At 42.4% G+C, this 14256-nt stretch overlaps 1 protein-coding gene across 2 annotated transcripts in view; it reads left to right on the top strand.

Moving 5' to 3' along the window:
• LOC134337597 (A disintegrin and metalloproteinase with thrombospondin motifs 6-like) overlaps positions 1-14256 on the top strand; it is a 214649-nt gene that overhangs the window by 185629 nt on the left and 14764 nt on the right. For both annotated transcript variants that reach the window (XM_063032752.1, XM_063032753.1), the window contains exons 18-21: positions 5430-5510; positions 8266-8429; positions 9315-9453; positions 10670-10799. In XM_063032752.1, coding sequence (XP_062888822.1) covers positions 5430-5510; positions 8266-8429; positions 9315-9453; positions 10670-10799 — 514 coding nt within the window. The remainder of the gene's footprint in view (positions 1-5429; positions 5511-8265; positions 8430-9314; positions 9454-10669; positions 10800-14256) is intronic.

A 14256-nucleotide genomic window follows, 5' to 3' on the forward strand; every position in this document is an offset into this window, starting at 1 on the left:
CGTAGTGAATACTGAAGCGAAGTACTCATTAAGTACCTCTGCTATCTCCTCCGGTTCCGTAGACACTTTTCCACTGTCACACTTGATTGGTCCTATTCTCTCACATCTTATCCTCTTGCTCTTCACATACTTGTAGAATGCCTTGGGGTTTTCTTTAATCCCGTCCGCCAAGGTCTTCTCATGGCCCCTTCTAGCTCTCCTAATTTCTTTCTTATGCTCCTTCCTGCTAGCCTTATAATCTTCTAGATTCTTATCATTACCAAGTTTTTTGAACCTTTCGTAAGCTTTTCTTTTCTTCTTGACTAGATTTACAACAGCCTTTGTACACTACAGATCTTGTACCCCACCATCCTTTTCATGTCTCATTGGAACGTACCTACTCAGAACGCCACGGAAATATCCCCTGAACATTTTCCACATTTCTTCTATACGTTTCCCTGAGAACATCTGTTTCCAATTTATGCTTCCAAGTTCCTGCCTGATAGCCTCATATTTCCCCTTACTCCAATTAAACGCTTTCTTAACTTCTCTGTTCCTATCCCTCTGCAATGCTGTAGTAAAGGAGATAGAATTGTGATCACTATCTCCAAAATGCTCTCCCACTGAGAAATCTGACACCTGACCAGGTTCATTTCCCAATACCAGATCAAGTACAGTCTCTTCCTCTTGTAGGCTTATCTACATATTGTGTCAAGAAACCTTCCTGAACATACCTAACAAACTCCACCCCATCTAAACCCCTCGTTCTAGGGACGTGCCAATCGATATTTGGGAAATTAAAATCTCCCACCACAACGACTCATATTATTATACCTTTCCAGAATCTGTCTCCCTATCTGCTCCTCGATGTCCCTGTTACTATTGGGTGGTCTATAAAAAACACCCAGTAAAGTTATTGACCCCTTCCTGTTCCTAACATCCACCCACAGAGACTCCGTAGACAATCCCTCCATGTCTTCCTCCTTTTCTGCAGCCATGACACTGTCTCTGATCAGCAGTGCCACGCCCCCACCTCTTTTGCCTTTCTCCCTGTCCTTTCTGAAACATCTAAAGCCCGGCACTTGAAGTAACCATTCCTGCCCCTGAGCCATCCATGTCTCTGTAATGGCCACAACGTCATAGTTCCAAGTACTGACCCACGCTCTAATCTCATCTGCTTTGTTCATAATACTCCTTGCATTAAAATAGACACATCTCAAACCATCGGTCTGAGCGCATCCCATCTCTATCACCTGCCTATCCTCCCTCTCGCACTGTCTCCAGGCTTTCTCTATTTGTGAGCCAATAGCAAACATCCCTGCCAGGATGTTGGTCCCCCTGGGATTCAAGTGCAACCCGTCCTTTTTGTACAGGTCACTCCCACCCCAAAAAAGGTCCCAATGATCCAGAAATCTGAATCCCTGCCCCCTGCTCCAATTCCTCAGCCACGCATTTATCCTCCACCTCACTCTATTCCTGTAGTTACTGTCACATGGCAGAGGCAGTAATCCCGAGATTACTACTTTTTCGGTCCTGCTTCTCAGCTTCCTTCCTAACTCCCTGTAGTCTGCTTTCAGGACCCCCTCCCTTTTCCTGCCTATATCGTTGATACCAATATGTACCACGACCTCTGGCTGTTCTCCTTCCCACTTCAGAATATTGTGGATGCAATCAGAAACATCCTGGACCCTAGCACCTGGGAGGCAAACTACCATCCGTGCTTCTTTCCTGCGTCCACAGAGTTGCCAGTCTGATCCCCTAACTATATAATCCCCTATCATTGATGCTATCCTTTTTCTTTCCCTACCCTTCTGAGCCACAGGGCCAGACTCTATGCCAGAGGCCGTCACCACCCAACAGTACTCAAGCAGGAGTACACATTGTCAAGGTGTACAGCCACAGTGGTGTTCTCTAGCATCTGACTCCTGCCCTTCCCTCTCCTGACTGTTACCCACTTAATCTGTCTGACCAGACCCCGGTGTGACTACCTGCCTATAGCCCCTCTCTATCACCTCCTCACTTTCCCTGACCAGACGAGGGTCATCGACTACATCTCCAGTTCCCTAACGTGGTCCCTAAGGAGCTGCAGCTCGACGCACCTGGTGCAAATGTGCCGTCCGGGAGGCTGGGAGTCTCCCGGACTTCCCACATCTGACACTGAGCACAGAACACCAGCCTCACACACATTCTTCCTGTCTGTATTCTACACAGGCAACCTACCTCGCCTCAACCCGTTATTGCCATAGCCCTGTTGAGCCAAAGGCTCCTTCTACTCAATTGCCCGCTCTATACAGCTGTCTCCTTTTAAACTCTTCTCACTGTTCTAAGTGGCTGATGTCCACGTGCTTGTGCAGTTGTGCCCCAATCAAACCGCTGAAGAAATAACCGTCTCTTTTTCAATTCTTCTTGCTGTTCTCAGTGACTGACGTCCACGCACTCGCGCAGCCATGCCTCACTCAAACCGTTGGAGAAATAATCTTGTAAGATAGAACTCTGTCTAAAATAGCATCAAAGCCTGTCAGTTGATATCATAAAAGGAGTATACACAGTATAATCACATGGTGTTTTCCATAAGACATTAAGACCATAAGATATAGGAGCAGAATTCGGCCATTTGGCCCATTGAGTCTCTTCTGCCATTTCATTATGGCTGTTCCATTTTTCCTCTCAGCCCCAGCTCCTCCCGTCCCCATGTATACCTTCATGTCCTGACCAATCAAGAATCTATCAACTTTTGGCTTAAATATATATAAAAACCTGACATCCACAACTATCTGTGGCACAAATTCCACAGCTTCACCTCTCTGGCTAAAGAAATTCCTCCTCATTTCCATTCTAAAAGGATGCCCCTCTATTTTGAGGCTACGTCCTCTGGTCTTAGACACTCCCACCAAAGAAAACATCTTTTCCACATCCACTCCATCGAGGCCTTACACCATTTGATAGTTTTCAATTAGGTTACCCCTTATTCTCCTAAATTCCAGTAAATACAAGCCCGGAGCCATCAAACGTTTTTCATATGACAAGTTGTTTAATTCTGGAATCTTTTACGTGAACCTACTTTGAACCCTCCTGAGTTTCAGCACATCCTTTATAAGATAAGGAACTCAAAACTGCTCAAAGGCAAAGAGTGGGAATAAAGGGAGCCTTTTCTGGTTGGCTGATGGTAACTAGTGGTGTTCCACAGGGGTCTGCGTAGGGACTGATTCTTTTTACATTATACGACAATGATTTAGATGATGGAATTAATGGCTTTGTTGCAAAGTTTGCAAACAATATAAAGATAGGTGGGGGGGGCAGGTAGTTTTGGGGAAATAGGGAGGCTACGGAAGGACTTAGATTAGGAGCACGGGCAAAGAAGTGGCAGATGAAATACAATGTTGGGAAGTGTAACTTTGGTAGAAGAAATGAAAGGGTTGACTATTTTCTAAACAGACAGAAAATAGATAAATCGAAGGCGCAAAGGAATTTGGGAGTCCTTGTGCAGAATTCCCTAAAGGTTAATCTGCAGGTTGAGCCTGTGGTGAGGAAGGTAAATGCGATGTTAGCATTCATTTCAAGAGGACTGGAATATAAAAGTAAGGATGTAATGTTGAGACTTTTTAAAGCAATGATGAGGCCTTACTTGGAATTACAGTAATTATATGTAAAATAATTAAGTTAAAATAGATAGTGCAAAAACAGAAATAAAAAATAGTGGTGAGGTACTGTTCATGGGTGCAATGTCCATTTAGAAAAGTTAGGAGAGGGAAGAAGCTGTTCCTGAATTGCTGAGTGTGTGCCTTCAAGCTTCTCTACCTCCATCCTGATGGTAACAATGAGAAGAAGACATGTCCTGTGTGATGGGGGTCCTTAATGAAGAATGCTTCCTTGCTGAGGCACTGCTCCTTAAAGATGTTTTGAATACTATGGAGGCTAGTACCCATGATGGAGCTGATTCACTTTTCAATTTTCTTCGATCTTGTGCAGTAACACACCCATACCAGACAGTAATGCAGCCAGTCAGAATGCTCTCTGCGGTACAATTGTAGAAGCTTTCCAGTCTTTTAGGTGACAAAACAAATCTACTTAAGCTCCTAAGGAAGTATAGCCACTGTCTTGCCTTCTTTATAGCTGCATCAATATGTTGCAACCACTACATTTCAGAGACAGACAGTAACTTAAATAAACAAGGTGCAGGAGGATACAGACCTAATATCAGCAAAGGGATTAGTGTATCTAGCCAAAAGGGTTGACATGGAGAAAGTGGGCCGTAGGGCCAATTTCTGTGCCAAACAATTCCGTGACTAAGACTGTATTAAAATATGTCTCTATTTAGTGTCTCATCTCAAAGTTGCCACATCTCACTGTACAGAATTCCTTCTGAGTTGTACTTAAGTGCTAGCAGCATAGGTTTTTATGATTGATTCTATAGAAAGAGATTTGTACCTACGACTTCTATCTCTCAGAGACAAGAATAGTATAGCAGAACGAAAGTTGACCACTATATTAGGGCCTGGTTAAAAATGAAATACTAGTAAGATAAATCAAAGTTCCAAAGTTGCATTAATATCTTCTTGTGAATCCTTCTCTTTGTGTCCCACCTCTTTAGACACCATAAATCGGTTAACTCACTTCCAGTGTGATTTCTCTTGCTGAGACTGTAGGAGAATTGTCTTCTAGAACAACTCTGTCTGCAGTTTGACTTGGATAACAAACAGATATGTTCAGCCGTACTGAGAGATGCACCTCTGAAATTTTTGACTTATGTGTTGGATTCTGATGTTTTTAATCCAAGATTCTTTCAGAAGTCAGGAAAGAGACACAAAATTTGTTGCTTTGTGATTGTTTTATTAAATGCTAATAGAAGAGAATTGAAAAACAGACAATAATAGAGGTCTAGTAAGTGAAGGGAGAGATAAGCAAAAAGATACTGGGGCTTCATGGTCAGCTCTTTTTATACCCCATAGATAAGAAGCATTCCATTCAAATTTTTAGATAAGAGTTAGCCAATCAGATAGCCCCTATTCAAATAATGCAACACCAGAGAAGCTTCCAGAATGATATCAAGAACAGGAATCACTAGGGGACAAACTGAACAATTGCATATACATACTATGACCACTAGCGAACAGTAACATGTATTTAAATAGTTATATAAATTACAAGCAAGTAATTAATTGTAAAGCTGCAAAGAAAATAACAATTAAACAGTCTAATTCAACAAAGTCTTTGTTGCATCTTATGTGAAAGAAGTATGGAGCATGCAGCTTGTTGGATGACTTGGTGAACATGTAAGAAATCACATTAAAGTACATAAGTGAGAAGAAACCCTTCTGTCAATTGTAAGTTATATTGACATGTTTATTTTAATAACTATACACAGAATAGTGTAACTATATGAAAATGTGTTCCATGGTGAACTATTCCACTAAATAATTTTGATAACTACATAAATATGGTTCTTTCAGGTTATGTCGAAGTTATCCATATTCCTAAAGGATCAGTCCACATTGAGATTAAGGAACTAAATGTATCTCAGAACTACCTTGGTAAGTTACAGTCACTCTTAAAAAAAATAGCAACAGCGCTTTCTCTGTATGTACTAAACAACTAAGTCTTCTCCCCAAACAGGGTGTTATTAACAATCTTAACCAAGGTGTGTAGTTGAATCTTTACCCAACTTGTTTAGATGATGCACTGATGTGTCTTGTCTGAAGTATGATACATATAATTGAAAAATAATGGAGGCCTGCATCACCCATGCAACGTCCCTCTATTCCTTTATGAAACATATTTTCATAAATTGAAAATTTAAAACAATATGCAGATACTGGAAATCTAATATTAAAACATAACATACCAGTTATCAGATCAGTCAGCATCTGTAGCACAAGAAACAAGTCAATTCACAAGCCCGGTATCTACTTACAAACAAGAGAAAATCTGCAGATGCCGGAAATCCAAGCAACACACACAAAATGCTGGAGGAACTTAGCAGCCAGGTAGCATCTATGGAAAAATATACAGTCGATATTTCAGGCCAAGACCCTTCAGCAGGACTGGAGAAAAAAAGATGAGGAGTAAATTTTAAAGGTGGGGGAGGGGAGTGAGAAACACAAGGTGATAGATGAACCTGGGAGGGAGAGGAATGAAGTAGAGCTGGAAAGTTGGTTGGTGAAAGAGATACAGGGCTGGGGAAGGGGTAGTCCGATAGGAGAGAACGAAAGGCCATGGAAAAAAGAGAAGGGGAGAGGAGCACCAGAGGGAGGCGATGGACAGGCAAGGAGATAAGGTGCGAGATGGAAAAGGGCTGGGAAGGAATAGGTGAGGCAGCCACTGCTGGAAGTTTGAGAAACCTATGTTCATGCCATCAGGTTGGAGGCTACCCAGACTGAATATAAGTTGAATATAACACCTGAATGTGGCCTCATCACGACAGTAGAGGAGGCCATGGATTGACATATCGGAATGGGAAGTAGAATTAAAATGAGTGGCCACTGGGAGATCCTGCTTTTCTGGCGGATGGAGTGTAGGTGCTCAGCGAAACAGTCTCCCAATGTACATTAGATCTCACTGATATACAGGAGGCCACACCGGGAGCACCAGACACAATATATGACCCTGGCAGATTCACACGTGAAGTGTTGCATCATGTGGAAGGACTGTTTGGGGCCCTGAAAGATAGTGAGGGAGGAGGTGTAGGGGCAGGTGCATGTGTCCCAGTGCAGGATCTCCCAGTGGCCACCCATTTTAATTCCACTTCCCATTCCCATACTGATATGTCAATCCATGGCCTCCTCTACAGTCGCGATGTGGCCACACTCAGGTTGGAGGATCAACAACTTATAATCAGTCTGGGTAGCCTCCAACCTGATGGCACGAACATCAGTTCCTCGAACTTCCGGAAGTGGCTGCCCCCACCCACTCCTTCACCATTCCCATCCCTTTTCCCTCTCTCACCTTATCTCCTTGGCCACCCATCGCCTTCCTCTGGTGCTCCTCCCCACTTTTCTTTGTTCCATGGTCTTCTGTTCTCTGCTATTGGACTCCCCCTTCCCCAGCCCTGTATCTCTTTCACCAATCAATTTCCCAGCTCTTTACTTCATCCCTCCCCCTTCAGGTTTCACCTTTCACTTTGTGTTTCTCTCTCCCATCCCCCACCTTTTAAATCTACCCTTCATCTTTTTTTCTCCAGTCCTGCCAAAGGGTGCTGGCCTGAAACGTCAACTGTACATTTTTCCATAGATGCTGCCTGGCCTGCTGAGTTCCTCCAGCATCTTGTGTGTGTTACCAGTATCTACTTTTTTCTTTTTTATTTTCTCTGATATTTATGCTAGTGAGTCTTTACTGTTTTTATTCCAGAATCCTATGTCAGCAGAAACAATTGTTCTTAATGTTTCATTCCCATAAGCCAAGCTTTCTGATGAATTAGAACCAGCATTTTATTTTCTTAGTATGCAGTATCATATTTTGTATCTTATAATAGTGATCCAAATCATCAAGGTTGCCTCTGCCACCACCCCGGGCAGAGCGTTCTACACACTCACCACATTCTGTGTAAAGATCCTTTCTCTGCCATCCCTCTATACTTTCCTCCAATCACCTTGGAACTACTATGTTCTCTGGTATTAGCCATTTCTGTCCTGGGAAAAAAGGCACTGGATATCCACTTGATCTATGCCTCTCATTATCTTGTACAATTCTAAAAGGTCACCGCTCATCCTCCTTCAATCTAAAGAGAAAAGTCCTAGCTCGCTCAATCTATCCTCATAAGACATGCTTTCTAATCCAAACAGTATCCTGGTAAATCTCTGCATCCTCTCTAAAGCTTCTACATCCTTCCTATAATTAGGCGGCCAGAACCAAACACAATGTACCCAGTATGTTCTAACCAGTGTTTTATAGAGCTGCAATATTACTTCACGACTCTTGTAGTCAGTCCTCAGATTAGTGGCCAACATACCATATACCTTCTTAACAACTCCATCAATTTGCACAGTAACTTTGAGGAGTCTATAGACGTGAGCCCAAGATCCCTCTGTTCCTACACTGCAAGAATCTTGCCATTAAACCTGCATTCTGTCTTCAAATTCAGCATTCCAAAGTGAATTACTTTGAACTTTCATGTTGGACTGTGAAAGGTTCCAGGTTAAACTCCACCTGCATCTTATCAATGTTCTGTTGTAACCTAAAATGTTGTGAAATTTGTTGTTTTGTGGCAGCATTACAGTGCAAGACATAAATTACTGTTACCGCAATAAATAAATATAAATGATACTGTTTCAAAATCATTTTCATTTTCAGCACTGAAATCTGACAGTGATGAATACTTTGTTAATGGTGGCTGGTCCATTGATACACCACAGGAGTTCAATATTGCTGGGACTGTCTTCCATTATAAGAGACCGGATGATGAGCCTGAGTGTCTAGAAGCATTAGGACCTACTAATGCAAGTCTTTTTCTTATGGTAATCAATCTTTTTTTCATAGTTCAGATGATACTTTGAAACAGTTTGTTTAAAGCTGATTGCTATTAACCAGAGCAAGCTACTATTATCTTCCAAAATAAATCTTAAAAGCATTTTGTTTCATTAATTTTTCTAAGTACTTCTAATGCAAGTTTGTTCTTGTAGCCATTTGTCTAAATGTTGTAGTCACTTACAGGAAGTGGTGTTTTTGACAATTGTAATTATATATGGAGATTAGAGTGGAGTTCCCATAATGGATTTGGTCAGGAAACTGGAATAAGATGCCCCCAAAGTTGCATTGGTTAATTTAAAATGGGTTTGCCTGAGCATCAGGGTGGAGATTGATCTCTGCCAAAGGAGGTATAAGGTGTTCCTTCCTTCCACTAGCCTGCAGGTCACCCTTGAGAAAGGTGTAGCACCTGCTTAGCCACTACCCCAACTCCCAATCAGGGTTACATGAAGCCATGGGAGCAGGTAGTGGATGATCATATGAGCAGCTGGTGTATATCACAGGTCCTGATTATGTGACCACTGACACCAGCCAGCCAATCTCTGAAGAGTATTGATAATGGCTAGGGTCACCTGTCTTATAAGGATACTGCCCAGAAGAAGGCAATGGCAAACCACTTCTGTAGAAAAATTTGCCAAGAACAATCATTGTCATGGAAAGACCGTGATTGCCCATGTCATATGACACATAACAAATGAACGATTACCTGAGTTTACATTAAAATGCATTTGAACAATCACAGATATCTTCCTTGCACCATAACAATCAGGCAACATAACAGAATGTAATTATTTATTTCTTTAAAATATATTTATTGATTTATTTGAATGTGGCATTTTGTACCTAACCTTACTTTTCTTTTTTTTTTTATTCAGGTGCTGGTACAAGAGGAATATCAGGGTATTCATTACAAATTTAATGCACCCATCATACTCACAGGTGCTGGTGACTCACTGACAAATTATGCATGGCACTATTTTCCGTGGTCCAAGTGTACTGCAATCTGTGCAGGAGGTATGAAGTAGCAACATATCAACAGTAACCATGATTATGATGGATGCAATTGGATAGGGAATGCCAAATGTATGACCATAATTGGGTGAATATGCCTAACTTCAGTGTTGGTATTATTGTACCAACAAGTAGCTATAGCAATTGCATTCACCACCTCATAACATAGATTCATAGAGTAATGCAGAACAGAAACAGGCCCTTCAGCCCAAATAGCACATGCCAACTTCAGCATTCTATTTGATAGTCCAAAATGCCTGCAAATAGCCCACAACTCTCCAAGACCCTCTCCTTTTCTTAAATGTTTGCAATTGTATCCTCCTGCTTCGACCACTTCCTCTGACAGATAATTCCAGGTACTCACTACCCTCTGTGTAGAGATGTTACCTCTCAAGTCTCTTTATTTCCCCTCTTGTATCTGTGTTTAGGACTCCCCAACCCTGGAGTAAGGACCTTGACCCTCCAATTATCTATACCCTTCATGATTTTAGAAGCTTCCATGAGGTCATCCTCATTCTACATTCCAGGGAATAAAGATCCATTGTGGCCAACTTCTCCCCATAACTAAGGCTTTTTAGTCGAGACAGCATTCATATAAATCTGTTATGGCCCAGTGATACCAGGCCTGTGCACATTTACTCTTTCTCTCCATTGTCCTGTCATGTACCAAATGACTAGACCATCAGATTGTAAAAGCCCTGTTTACTTCTTATTGAATTTAATATGTAACAGTAAACAATGCAACACTCAATATAAACCTAAAGGAAATGCATGCACACCAAACAATTTGATTTTGAACGACCCTGTTAATTTTTAATCTCCAGATTAATTTCAGCATTTTGTAAATAAAATTTTGAAGAGTTAAGTTTCAAGATTGTTTAATGTCATTTCCAGTACACAAGTGTAAAGGAGAACAAAACAGTTGTTACTCTAGATCCAATGCAGCACAAAAAAAACACACTAAGATATGCATACACTACGTAAAATAGCTTATTATGCAGAGATTGATTGTATGTCCAAAAAGTGTGGCTGAGCACAGGAGAGTCTGGAGATACTGTGACTGGCAGGAAATGATAAAGTAGTAGTGGTTGAGGGTGTGCGTTGTAGAAATTACAGGAACCATTGACCTGGGCCAAGAGGGTTTCTAAAAGGTGATCTCCAGTACTGACAGTGTACCATTCAAGTTTACTGATCACTACATTTTATCATTTCTGAATAGGTATACAGGAGCAACCCATTGTGTGCAAGAAATTGGATGATAATTCTGTTGTTTCTACCCATTACTGTAACAATGAAAACAAGCTTCCAGAGAAACAACGTGCTTGCAATACAGAGCCATGTACATCAGTGTAAGTAACACAGGAAGTATACCAAGTGAAATAACTCCTGAAGATGCAAAAGTAAGAACCAGTAAATTATCACGATCCATAATGCTTACTTACATGGTACTTCGGCCATTCTAATCACTGATTGATACTATGACTAGCCTTGCAAAGCTTCAAAGATTTAGTTTTCAACTAAATTTGTTCTTAATCAACTGCTTTAAACACAAAATACAAATGCAGTGAATAGTTATGAATGAAATTCATATTTGATGTTGGTGAACGCATGTGCAGCAATAACATTCGAAGATAACACACACAAAATGCTGGATCAGGCAGCATCTAAGGAGAGGAATAAAGAGTCGATATTTCAGGTCAAGACCATTCATTTCCATACATACTGTCTGACCTGAGTTCTCCACCATTTTGTATGTGTTGCTCTAGATTTACAGCATCATTCCAGCAGAATCTCTTGTGTTTAACATTCAAAGGTAACTGGATTAAGACTAGATTGAAAAACATGCAGGACTATAAGGGAAGGACTGAATAGCTCTGTTCAAGAACCAGCTGTTGTATGGCAAACTGCAGTGCACTTATTTATCCAGACTCATGGAGGTAGTTTTTCTTGGTGCAGAGTATTCTTTAAGCTCTTGCAAGGAATTTCTAGACTTAATTTAAATTAAAGTTAATGGAAATACTCGTATCTGAATGAGTATAATTCGAAGAAGGAAGTCTGAGAGTCGGAGCGGGAGTGCGGAGGAAGACATTTTTGAATTTTTCGGGTTTTTTTCCATCGGCGTTCAGAAAGGCGGGACTGCGCAGGCGTGTGACGTTGGGCAATGAAACGCGGAAGATTTAAAAGGGCAGAAATCCTGCTTCGGGTTTGATTCGAAGAAGGAAGTCTGAGAGTTGGAGCAGGAGTGCGGAGGAAGACATTTTTGAATTTTTCGGTTTTTTTTCCGTCGGCGTTCAGAAAGGCGGGACTGCATAGGCGTGTGATGTCGGGCAGTGAAGCGTGGAAGATTTAAAAGGAACAGAGCCTTAAACAGCGGGCAGCGGAGTGAGCTGGGAGCAGAGTGAGGGCTTAAGGGCTTCGGCTCACCGGGCTTAGGCGGAAACGGGCAAGGTGAGGAAGGTTTGGTATTCATGTTTTGCTGTTATTTGAGGAGAGGGGCAGTATGAGTGTGAGGGCAGTTTGTTGTTCTTGGTGCCGGATGTGGGAGGCCCTGGAGTCTCCAAGCCTCCCGGACGTCCACATCTGCGCCAGGTGCACCGAGATGCAGCTCCTAAGGGACCGCGTTAGGGAACTGGAGCTGCAGCTCGATGACCTTCGTCTGGTCAGGGAGAGTGAGGAGTTGATAGAAAGGAGTTACAGACAGGTGATCACACCAGGGCCACGGGAGGCAGACCAGTGGGTCACGGTTAGGAGGGGGAAGGGGAAGAGTCAGGTAATAGAGAGTACCCCGGTGGCTGTGCCTCTTGACAATAGGTACTCCTGTTTGAGTACTGTTGAGGGGGACAGCTTACCTGGGGGAAGCGACAGTGGCTGTGCCTCTGGCACAGAGTCCGGCCCTGTAGCTCAGAAGGGTAGGGAAAGGAAGAGGAGGGCAGTTGTAATAGGGGACTCGATAGTAAGGGGGTCAGATAGGCGATTCGGTGGACGCAGTCCAGAGACCCGGATGGTAGTTTGCCTCCCTGGTGCCAGGGTCTGGGATATTTCTGATCGTGTCCAAGATATCCTGAAGTGGGAGGGTGAGGAGCCAGAGGTCGTGGTACATATAGGTACCAATGACATAGGTAGGAAAAGGGAAGAGGTCCTGAAAGGAGAATATAGGGAGCTAGGAAGGGAGTTGAGAAAAAGGACCGCAAAGGTAGTAATCTCGGGATTACTGCCTGTGCCACTCGACAGTGACAGTAGGAATGCAATGAGGTGGAGGATAAATGCGTGGCTGAGGGATTGGAGCAGGGGGCAGGGTTTCAAGTTTTTGGATCATTGGGACCTCTTTTGGCGCAGGCGTGACCTGTACAAAAAGGACGGGTTACACTTGAATCCTAGGGGGACCAATATCCTGGCAGGGAGATTAGCGAGGGCTACTGAGGTGACTTTAAACTAGAATGGTTTAGGGGTGGGAATCAAATTAAAGAGGCTAGGCGAGAGGAGGTTAGTTCACAACAGGGGGATGGGAACCAGTGCAGAGACACAGTGGGGTGTAAAATGAGGAAGAAGCAAAAAGTAGTAAGGTGAAAAGTAAAAGTGACAGGCCGACAAATCCAGGGCAAGCATCAAAAAGGGCCACTTTTCAACATAATTGTATAAGGGCTAAGAGAGTTGTAAAAGCGCACCTGAAGGCTTTGTGTGTCAATGCAAGGAGCATTCGTAACAAGGTGGATGAAATAAAAGTGCAGATTGTTATTAATGAATATGATATAGTTGGGATCACAGAGACATGGCTCCAGGGTGACCAAGGATGGGAGCTCAACATTCAGGGATATTCAATACTCAGGAGGGATAGACATGAAAGAAAAGGAGGTGGGGTGGCGTTGCTGGTTAGAGAGGAGATTAATGCAATAGAAAGGAACGACATAAGCCGGGAAGATGTGGAATCGATATGGGTAGAGCTGCATAGCACTAAGGGGCAGAAAACGCTGGTGGGAGTTGTGTACAGGCCACCTAACAGTAGTAGTGAGGTCGGAAATGGTATTAAACAGGAAATTAGAAATGTGTGCAATAAAGGAACAGCAGTTATAATGGGTGACTTCAATCTACATGTAGATTGGGTGAACCAAATTGGTAAGGGTGCTGAGGAAGAGGATTTCTTGGAATGTATGCGGGATGGTTTTTTGAACCAACATGTCGAGGAACCAACTAGAGAGCAGGCTATTCTAGACTGGGTATTGAGCAATGAGGAAGGGTTAATTAGCAATCTTGTCGTGAGAGGCCCCTTGGGTAAGAGTGACCATAATATGGTGGAATTCTTCATTAAGGTGGAGAGTGACATAGTTAATTCAGAAACAAAGGTTCTGAACTTAAAGAAGGGTAACTTTGAAGGTATGAGACGTGAATTAGCTAAGATAGACTGGCAAATGACACTTAAAGGGTTGACGGTGGATATGCAATGGCAAGCATTTAAAGGTTGCATGGATGAACTACAACAATTGTTCATCCCAGTTTGGCAAAAGAATAAATCAAGGAAGGTAGTGCACGCGTGGCTGACAAGGGAAATTAGGGATAGTATCAATTCCAAAGAAGAAGCATACAAATTAGCCAGAAAAAGTGGCTCACCTGAGGACTGGGAGAAATTCAGAGTTCAGCAGAGGAGGACAAAGGGCTTAATTAGGAAGGGGAAAAAAGATTATGAGAGAAAACTGGCAGGGAACATAAAAACTGACTGTAAAAGCTTTTATAGATATATGAAAAGAAAAAGATTGGTTAAGACAAATGTAGGTCCCCTACAGACAGAAACAGATGAATTGATTATGGGCA

Source organism: Mobula hypostoma, chromosome 24, assembly GCF_963921235.1.
Source record: "Mobula hypostoma chromosome 24, sMobHyp1.1, whole genome shotgun sequence".
Taxonomy (NCBI): domain Eukaryota; kingdom Metazoa; phylum Chordata; class Chondrichthyes; order Myliobatiformes; family Myliobatidae; genus Mobula; species Mobula hypostoma.